The sequence below is a fragment of the Lepisma saccharinum genome, chromosome 19 (genome assembly GCF_977018435.1).
Source record: "Lepisma saccharinum chromosome 19, izLepSacc3.1, whole genome shotgun sequence".
Taxonomy (NCBI): domain Eukaryota; kingdom Metazoa; phylum Arthropoda; class Insecta; order Zygentoma; family Lepismatidae; genus Lepisma; species Lepisma saccharinum.
Window position 1 is genome coordinate 38840699 of NC_139247.1, and position 10508 is coordinate 38851206.

Consider the following 10508-nt stretch of genomic DNA (forward strand, 5'->3'; position numbering starts at 1 on the left):
GTATTTCCAAATGTCTCAGGAAAGGGAAATGCCGTCTGTCCTCCTCTCCTCCCTGTAGGTGTCCTAGCTTGCAGTGGAACATTACCTTAACGTACAGTTTCCCGCATATTGGACTGTACGCCGAGGATGAATGAAGTGGCCTCCAAGGAGCCCAGATCTAACTTCCCTCGATTTTTATTTGTTTACCACCTGAAAGCCGTAGTCCCCAAGTTCAAAATTCAGAGCGTCCTCCTTAAAGTGTGCAGGTATATCAGAAAATTTCTGCAACTGTGATCCTGTTGCAGGAAGGAAGCTTTAGTCTTCAACTGTGTGTGCTTTATAATGGCGGACACTATGAACAAACTCTAATTCTATGTGTTTTTCACATATGTGTTCAGACTTATGGGACACCCTGTAGTTCTAACATTTGGAAAAAAAAAGAGATTTTGTGTAGAGATGTGATTTTTTTAAAAAAAGAAATATATACGAATATATGCACAGGAAGCGTTTGCGACTTAAATAGTGGCCTTCACCCGGTAATCTATTCAACGAATGCAAATTGTCCTTCTAGCCTCGATCTAAACGAAAATTTCATCTTGATTTTCCAAATAATGGATACAAAAACTCGTTGAAGTACGCAACTGAACTAAAATAACAACGTATTGATTAATTTCCCCTCATAATATGTTATTTTGTACTGCATTTTGATTAAATGTTTACGGTATAGTGCAAATTTTATGTTATTAATTTGAAGTCGTTGTTATTGTTATATTTATAAGTTTTAATGATATGTACAAATATTTATATTAAATATATTTTTCAAACTATACTTATGGACTAACCGAATGGGCCTATACTATAATAGTATGCAATGTTAATCAGACATCATTAATTATGAAGTAGCCTAAGTCTTGAAGCTTTCCTGGCCACGAATAATGAATAAATTTTCTCGAGCTATCGACCAGGTCAATTCTTGTGGCTTCTACCCTGAAGATGAGAGTGGCGTTAGCTCTCGAATGCTCGGAAACTTTTCCAGAATTGACCTGGTCGATAGCCCTAGAGAATTTATCCATCATTCATTATATGTAGTACTTTTGCATTTACTTATTCTGATATTACTGGTATTATGTTTCATCATCACACAACGCCTAGCAGGTAAGCGAGTATTTAGTGACTGGGTACTGCCATAAATCATGTTTATAGAACTTATTGTGAGAAGTTTTATTTAACATTCAGAAGATGCTGTGAAGATAATCTATTGTATATCAAAGATTGTGTTGATAACATAGTTGTACAAATAAACATGTTGATGTAGAAGAAATAAGATGTACTCCTTTTCACTTTACAAAATATAGTAACCCTGGTTTTGAGAGAGTACATGTTCTATTGTTGTCAGATGAACACGTTTCTTTTCTTTTCTTTTTTTATCTTTGCCACCTGATTTTGTTCATGTTGCCCCGATCTTCATTCACATTCCACCCATAGGTGAGCCTCGGCCATTTCTGTGTAAAAACCTCTTTCGCAACAAAATCTAGAAGCAAGTTTGGGCAAGATTCTACTCGTACCGATGGGGTATGTTACGATATAAAACACCCTATTGTTCGCTGGAAGACAAGAGAATGAACTGCATTAAGACAAAAGAATAACGTCCAAGTAACATTACCATGCTAGTTTTCCAAACCAAATTAGAATATTGGTGAGTTCTGGAGAACTTTTCAAGATTTCGAGAGCTAATATCACTCTCATCTTCACATCTACCCTGAAGATGAGAGTGACGTTAGCTCTCGGAAGTTAGGAAAATTCTTCAGAACTAATTGGGTCGATAGCCCGAGAGAATCTAGTCATTATTCGTCGCCAGGAAAACTTCAAGACTTACTTCATGTTAGAATAGTTTAATAAAGAACGGAATCTTTACAGAAGAAGTAAAACGCATTCTTTCTGTCTTTGCAGATGGCCAGTCGAATCACCTGAACCTCTTCAACAACCGACAACAACCGAAGAAGAAGCGGAAATCGAGAACCGCCTTCACGAACCACCAAATCTTCGAACTGGAGAAGAGGTTCCTTTATCAGAAGTACTTGTCGCCGGCGGACAGGGACGAGATAGCGCAGCAGCTGGGTCTGACGAACGCGCAGGTGATCACGTGGTTCCAGAACCGTCGCGCCAAGCTGAAGAGGGACATGGAGGAACTGAAGAAGGACGTAGAATCGGCGAAAATACTCACGGCACACAAATCCTTCCTCCAGAACGTTCAGGAAATCGGCATGCTGAAGAAGAAGGTCGACGACAAGTCATCGGCGTCGGAGAAGTGAAGCTGTGCAAAGCATTCTGGGACTTTCTGAAACTTTCGAAGCGAGAAAATCGGTGTTAGGTGCCACGTTACTACTCGCCAGAAAAGAAACAATTATTTATTATTTTGAGGATCTGCCTCTCGTACATGTTGGAACGGATCACACACGGATCTTCATCAGAGCAAATACCTAATCTCAAAAATCTGATGTGTTATACACGGAATTTCATATCTAACGTCTGCTGCCTTCCAAACTAGTTAATCGAGGTATTTGAGTTCTAAATGCTTCTACCAGCAATATGATTCTTGCCCACACATAATTATGAACAAATATACATTCAGTTTTTCTAACAAAATGCAATTCTTCGTAAAACAATGTACAATTATATTTCCAAAATCTAGCATACAAAAATTAATTAACTATAATAATTTCGACAACAGTCTAAAGCAAAAGGAAATATATCACGACTTTTTTTTCACCAAAAATATATTTTACTACAGTTGTCATATTTATCCTTTGTCAATACAACACAGAGAACGTCAAGGTTAAAAACATATTTTTTATAATAACTCAAAACAATGGTATAGTTGGATCCATGAGTATTACCGTGCAAATTGTCCATTACCATGTTCGTGAACTTTATTTGACCCAATAAGAGCTTCAAGAATTAAAAGAAAACCCAGAACAAGCTGTTGACAACTTCTGCACCAGTATACATAAAAATCCATCGCTTAAAAACACATAGGATGTAAAAGAAAAAAATAATGAAAATAATCATGGACAATTTGCACGGTAATACTCATGGATACCACTGTAATATGTCAGAGGGAAATGAGAGGTAAGTCAACGCTCGCCAAACTTCAGAAAAATGAACTTTTAATTGCAAAACGTAACTGGACATGTAAATGGAAATGTTCTATGCATAAAACATATGGTTCGATGAATGGAAGTGTCAAATTGTCAAATGTATGAACGAAAGTTAGCATGTTGTAAAGTCCAGTATATCATCAACATGTTTCGCTTATAACAGAAAATTGACTTAAATGTTTTTTTCCCCTAACCCTTCATTGTATAATGCACATTATATTTCATTAAAATAATGTACAATATAAACTTTCATAGGACAAAACAAATTGTAGAATACAGTACATCTGGCAACCATATATTAGACAGAAACATAAATATATTACTTGTTACGAATAATGACGTAAATAATCTATTTTATATTTATCGTAGAAAAGGTTGTCTTTGATTAGCATATGTTAATCGGAACACCAACAACAAATTTTATAAATGGTACCCCAATTTATTTAACAGTTATTTTCCTATTTTGATGAAGTGTGTGTGTCCTTCAGTCAACTAATGAAAGCTGCACATAAAATATTTCGAAACACCAGTAAAAAAATGAAAGGAAAAATATATATTGTTTTTGGTATATTAAACACACTATTTTCATTTGCTAAATACTTCATCACATATGAGGTATGTTTGAACTATTTAACAAACCGATGGATAAATTACATTTATGTCAAGAACATTTCGGAGACAAGAAGATAATGGTTTGGTTTGTCAGTAATATATACTTAAGAATTACTGTTATTAGTAAACGTTGAAATGTAAAGTACATACATACATAACTTTTTTTTTTCTTTAAAGAAGGCATTGCTAAAAATTGTGCTGGTTAAACATTTTACATCAGAGTATACTGTAAATAAACTTCCTAAAGTTGTAGAGGAAGTACATTCACATTATTTATATTCAAAAGTGGAAAATGTGTTTTGTTTTATGAAAACTAATAGATAAAATATTGAGGTTCATCTTGTAAGACAAATTTTCTGTGAACTCAAACAATGATCAAATCCAGACAACGAATTATTATACCACTATCCAACGAGTGTAGAATATTGAATGAAAAAATTGAAATCGTGTGTTACCATTAAGATATTTATGTGACTCCCAAGGAGGTTATTGTAAACTAGAAAATTTTAGTGCAATGATTAAAACGAAACAAAAGTTGAGAATGCATCAACAAAATATATGTGTGTAAAGAACTTATTACGCGATATATCATTTATATTAATTTATTCCTTACGTATGTATTGTGATGCGTGTACGATGAACATAGACTCTATATTTGGATAGAGAATTTTCTTGTTAATTGTTAGTGATCAAAAGAGAAAATAATTACCAGTCTTTCCAGGGATTCGTAAAGAAAATATATTAATCGTCAAAGTGTCAGTAACGCAAAATACATCAAAAAGGCATTCCTCTTTGTGCTTATGTTTTATTTTGGCTAATATAAAAATATAGTTACATCGTTGTTGATGTACTAGGGAGAAACAAAAATGTCGCTTACAGTAAACCTTACTGTAGATCTCAAAACATGATATTGTGCTATTGTAGTATACTTGTGAAATCCCAAAGATGGACAGTCTATCCAGTCATATGGAGAAATTGACTAATTTTCATTTGTCATACTCATAGGAGTGTTCGTATCGAGATTCTTATGTTCCCTTGTTTTACTGTGTACAGAATGTGTATATATACAGGATCATCCTTTGTGTATAATAAATGTGGTAGAATATTTTTCCTGGCTTGTTATTAACCATTGGTATAGTGTGTTAAAATACATTCACCAGAAAATATAGCTACAACGTTCCATCTGTATACCTGTCTATAGTCACATTCGTGACTGGGCGTATAGTTTAAACCAGAGTCGAAATCATTGAACTTTAGTGGGGTTCTTAATTTACACATACACCATCTATATAAATTAATTATTGCATATTATAGAGGGTGATTATAAAGTCTCGATCCATTTTTGAAATAAAAATAAAAAGGCTTAGAACAAATGTATTGGATGAATTCCCGAGTACATGGTAACATGTAATCAACATTGAAAGAAAAATTCTCGGACATGATAAATGGTGTACAGATGAAAATCCATGAAAGTGTCACCTTATCGTACTTCCACATGAGCACCCTGGATGTCTACACATGAATCCCAACGACGCATCGTTTCACCAGACGCTTTGAGACCATAGCCGGTGTCATATTGAACACAGCGTGGTGAATACGTTGACGTAGGTGTGGAGAGAGCTGATCTTCACCTTCTACACCTGTGATTTGATGTAGCCCCAAGAGGTGTGATATCCGTTGTTCGTTGTGATCCCCTACCAATCTACCTACGTGAAAACGTAGCATTCAAGTACGCACGAACAGTCTTTTCGAAGTGAGATGGGGCTCCATCCAGTTGAAAAAAACACGGTTTCCAAGATGCCAATCAGCTCCAATTGTGGTTAAAGGAACAACGAATATTGCAACATATTGAGATACTCATTGCCTGCCACTATGCGTCCTGCGAAGAAAAACTGGCCTTATACCTTGGACTTTATGATACACAACCACACATTGACTTTGGGGATGTTTTGTTCTCATTGTAGGCCCTCATGTAGCCCACATTGGCCTACACTCTGCAGTTGCATCGGTTCTTCATCACTAAACAAGACGTGTTCCAACAAATCTTCCACCTCCACTCCACCCCTCCATCTTCGCGACCAGCATAGTCCTCCCTTTCTAACTTGTACACCACCTGAAGATGGTATGACCGTTATTTTAGGTTGTAATGGAGTATCTTCACAGACAAATTAAGTATCTTTGTCTGTGGTAGCTTCCACACAGTCGGTTGTGGCAACAACAGCTGTTGGCTTATAATTATTGTTTATGCTTTTTGGGGTTTCTGGTGATGGCATCTTCTACCCGTTGCACGGTTTCAGCTACTGCGCTGGGCCTTCCTTAACGTTTATAATCAGGCACAGTACCTGTTCGCTTAAATTTTTGAACCGGTAGCCTGTTATTAGCACTGGTTGAAGTAAATTTGTGGAATTTTCTTTCAAACGTTACTTGGCCCTCTTTGAAGCTTAATCCTCGCAAACGTCCACACACTACAACTATTTTCTCTTCAGTAGTCAGCATCTTTTACCATCACATACAAGAGAAAAAAGAAATGAGCTGTTTTTTTTTAAAAAAAATGGATCGAAACTTTATAATCACCTTGTATATATGTAATTGAAAGACGTATGAAATTTTATTGATTTATATTAATAGAAAGCAAGAGCAAATCAAATACCTGGAATCAATAAAACCATTTGAACTTTTTTGTAACTTATTGACATTTTTAAACAGTACGTAAAGGAATTAGTTTGCTATTTTATAAATTTCTGACATATATAAAAGTTACAAACAAATAAATTACTTTATATGTGTGTGCGTGTTATGGCATATGAAGTGATATTTAAAAATATATTTTTAATAACCATAAACTTAGTGGATGACCTTGAATCATTCAATAAGAGGCCACTTTATGTGAATCCACATATTTTTTTCAATATTTGAGTTATTGAACAAAGCAGTGGAGTGGTGTGCGGGGGGGGGGGGAAGTCTAGAGAAATTAAGAGAATAATGAATTCATTCTTTTTACTTTCTACGTTATACTGAAACAGAACACTTCACGTGAATCCTTAATGAATCTATTCCTTCAATGTGATCTGCATGCAATCAGTGTTTATTTAAAGGTCAAAGGTTCATTTCCTGACGCACACTTATTTGAACTTCCATTCGTCTGTCGTCAAACTTCTTTAATGCAACAGAAGAAGTTTCGTATTTTGCCGTCGATTTCCACAAATTAACGGTTGATTCGGTTTCTGAAATAAAACGATTTAATTAACCCAATTAATGAACAATCTTGATAATTGAAGGTCTCAACAAACTATATTTGTCATATAGATAGATTATTATTATCAGAAATAAAAATTCAAAACTATTTGGCCAACGTTTATAAAATAATTGTTACTGTGATGATGACAACGAGCTACCTGTATGTTCAGTAACTTTATGAAATTGTTTTCATTTTGCACAGACTACAGTGTTTTTGTACCTAGGAACTTCCAAAAATCGAATAGGAAGGCTGAAATGAAAAACAATAATCCCCCCCGCCCATGTGACAGTCAAAACCCACCATTTATTACTTACATTGTTTTGGGTACATAAAACACACTATTGTTTACCGGAAGACAAGAGAATGATTTGCACTAAAACAAGAGAATAACGTCCAAGTAACATCACCATGCTAGTTTTCTAAACCATATTAGACGTATTGATGAGTTCTGGTGAAATTTTCAAGCTTTCGAAAGCAAACATCAGTTGATCTTCACTTCTATCCTGAAGATAAGAGTGACGTTAGCTCTCGGAAGTTAGGAAAATTCTCCAGAACTCATTGGGTCGATAGCTCGAGAGAATCTAGTCATTATTCGTCGCCAGGAAAGCTTCAAGACTTACTTCATGTTAGAATAGTTTCATGAAGAAGGTAATCTGTACAGGAGAAGTAAAACGTAATCTTTATGTCTTTGCAGATGGCCAGTCGAATCACCTGAACCTCTTCAACAACCGACAACAACCGAAGAAGAAGCGGAAATCGAGAACTGCCTTCACGAACATCCAAATCTTCGAACTGGAGAAGAGGTTCCTTTATCAGAAGTATTTGTCGCCGGCGGACAGGGACGAGATAGCGCAGCAGCTGGGTCTGACGAACGCGCAGGTGATCACGTGGTTCCAGAACCGTCGCGCCAAGCAGAAGAGGGACATGGAGGAACTCAAGGGTGACGTGGAATCGGCGAAGATACTCACGGCACACACATCCTTCCTCCAGAACGTTCAGGAAATCGGTATGCTGAAGAAGAAGGTCGACGACAAGTCATCGGCGTCGGAGAAATGAAGCTGAGCAAAGCATTCTGGGACTTTCTGAAACTTTCGAAGCGAGAAAATCGGTGTTAGGTGCCACGTTACTACTCACCAGAAAAAAACAACAACATTTATTTATTATTTTGAGGATCTGCCTCTCGTAAATGTTGGAACGGATCACACACGGATCTTCATCAGAACCAATAGCTAATCTCAAAAATCTGATTTGTTATACACGGAATTTCATCATATCTAACATCTGCTGCCTTCCAAACAACTTAATCTAGGTATTTGAGTTCAAAATGCTTGTACCAACAATATGATTCTTGCCCACGCAGAATTTTGAACAAATATACATTCAGTATTTGTAACAAAATGCAATTCTTCGTAAAACAATGTACAATTATATTTCTAAGATCTACTATATAAAAATTAACAGTCTAAAGCAAGAAGAAATATATCACAACGATTTTCTTTGCCACCAAAAATAGTTATCATGATCATAATAAGGAAGCAGTTTGTTTGTATTCACCAGCTTTGAATTCTCGACACAAATTAAATGTTTAAATGAATGTCATTGGACAATCGATACTTTCAGAGCAGATTTGCCAATGGCAATATTTAATGGAACGTATCATTCAAAAAAATAATATTTAATTAGGATTGTCATATTTCTCCTTTCTCAATGCAACACACACGGGATGTGAATAAAAAAGATTTTGTACAATAACTCAAAACAATGATTCTATATTTGAAGTGTCAGTCAGAGAGATGGGAGTATATCAACGCTCGTCACACTTCAAGAAAATTGAACTTTTAATTGCAAAACATGTAAATGAAAAGGTACTGTACAAAAAACATGTTGTTTGATGTGTCAAATGTATCAAAAGAAAGCATGTAAAATCCAGAACAACATGAACATTAGAAGGAAATTACACCTCTACCTCGCTTACGACAGAAAATTGACTTAGCTGCCCCTCCCCCGACCCTTCATTTTGCAATACACATTATATTATATTAGAATAATGTACAATGTAAACTTTCCCAACCCTATATTAGGCAAAAACATAAAGAAATTATTTGTTATGAGTGTTTCAAAATAATGATTCAAGAATTTAATTTAAGTTCATCGTAGAAACGGTTTGTTTTCATTAGCACATAAAGTTGGAAAATTTATTTTGTACATCTAAACAACAACAACAATCTTTATAAATGGTACTAAATTAATTTAACAATTACTTTTCTATATGATGGAGTGTTTACCTTTCAAATCAATTAATAACGGCTGCACATAAAATATTTCAAAACATCAGTGAAAAAATGTAAGAAAAAGTATATATTGTTTTCGGTATATAATTTTTTTTTCATTTGGTAAATACTTCATCACATATGAGAGATGTTTGAACTGTTCAAAAAAGAGGTGTATAAATTATTATATTTATATCAAGAATATTTCTGAGACAAGACTATAATTCTTTGGTTCGTCAATAATATATACTTAAGAATTATTGTTATTAGTAAACGTTGAAATATAACTTATATATATTTCTTATATATAACTTATATTAACTTTTCTAATTTATTAATTTTTCTTGAAAGAAGTCATTGCTAAAAATTGTGCTGGTTAAACATTTTACATCAGAGTATACTGTAAATAAACTTCCTAAAGTTGTAGAAGTATATTTACATTATTTATATTCAATAGTAGAAAATGTGTTTTGTTTTATAAAAGCTAATAGAGAAAATATTGAGGTTCATCTTGTAAGACAAACTTTCTGTGAACTCAAACAATGATCAAATCCAGACAACGAATTATTAGACTACTATCCAACGAGTGTAGAATATTGAATGAAAAAATTGAAATCTTGTGTTACCATTAAGATATTTATGTGACTCCCAAGGAGCGTATTGTAAACTAGAAAATTTTAGTGCAATGATATAACGAAACAAAAGTTGAGAATGCATCAACAAAATACATATGTGTAAAGAACTTATTACGCGATATATCATTTATATTAATTTATTCCTTACGTATGTATTGTGATGCGTGTACGATGAACATAGACTCTATATTTGGATAGATAATTTTCTTGTTAACTGTTAGTGATCTAAAGAGAAAATAATTGTCAGTCTTTCCAAGGATTCGTAAAGAAAATATATTAATCGTCAAAGTGTCAGTAACGCAAAATACATCAAAAAGGCATTCCTCTTTGTGCTTATGTTTTATTCGGGCTAATATGAAAATATAGTTACATCCTTCTTGATGTACTAGGGAGAAACAAAAAATGTCGCATACAGTAAACCTTACTGTAGATCTCTAAACATGGTATTGTGCTATTGTAGTATACTTGTGAAATCCCAAAGATGGACAGTCTATCCAGTCATATGGAGAAATTGACTAATTTTCATTTGTCATACTCATAGGAGTGTTCGTATCGAGATTCTTATGTTCCCTTGTTTTACTGTGTACAGAATGTGTATATATACAGGATCATCCTT

The 10508-nt window shown here is 34.4% G+C and overlaps 2 protein-coding genes across 2 annotated transcripts in view; both read left to right on the plus strand.

Moving 5' to 3' along the window:
• Positions 1 to 4844, plus strand: part of LOC146002829 (uncharacterized) — a 195333-nt gene extending 190489 nt beyond the window's left edge. Inside the window, exon 2 of the mRNA XM_083140795.1 lies at positions 1930 to 4844. Within this exon, the coding sequence (XP_082996921.1) occupies positions 1930 to 2291 (362 nt within the window). The 3' untranslated portion in view covers positions 2292 to 4844. The remainder of the gene's footprint in view (positions 1 to 1929) is intronic.
• LOC146002998 (transcription factor LBX1-like) lies at positions 3102 to 9283 on the plus strand. Its single transcript, XM_083141156.1, has 2 exons — positions 3102 to 3108; positions 7682 to 9283. The coding sequence occupies exons 1-2, from the start codon at positions 3102 to 3104 to the stop codon at positions 8041 to 8043; spliced, it is 369 nt and encodes a 122-aa protein (XP_082997282.1). The 3' UTR covers positions 8044 to 9283.
• The last annotated feature ends 1225 nt before the right edge of the window (positions 9284 to 10508 follow it).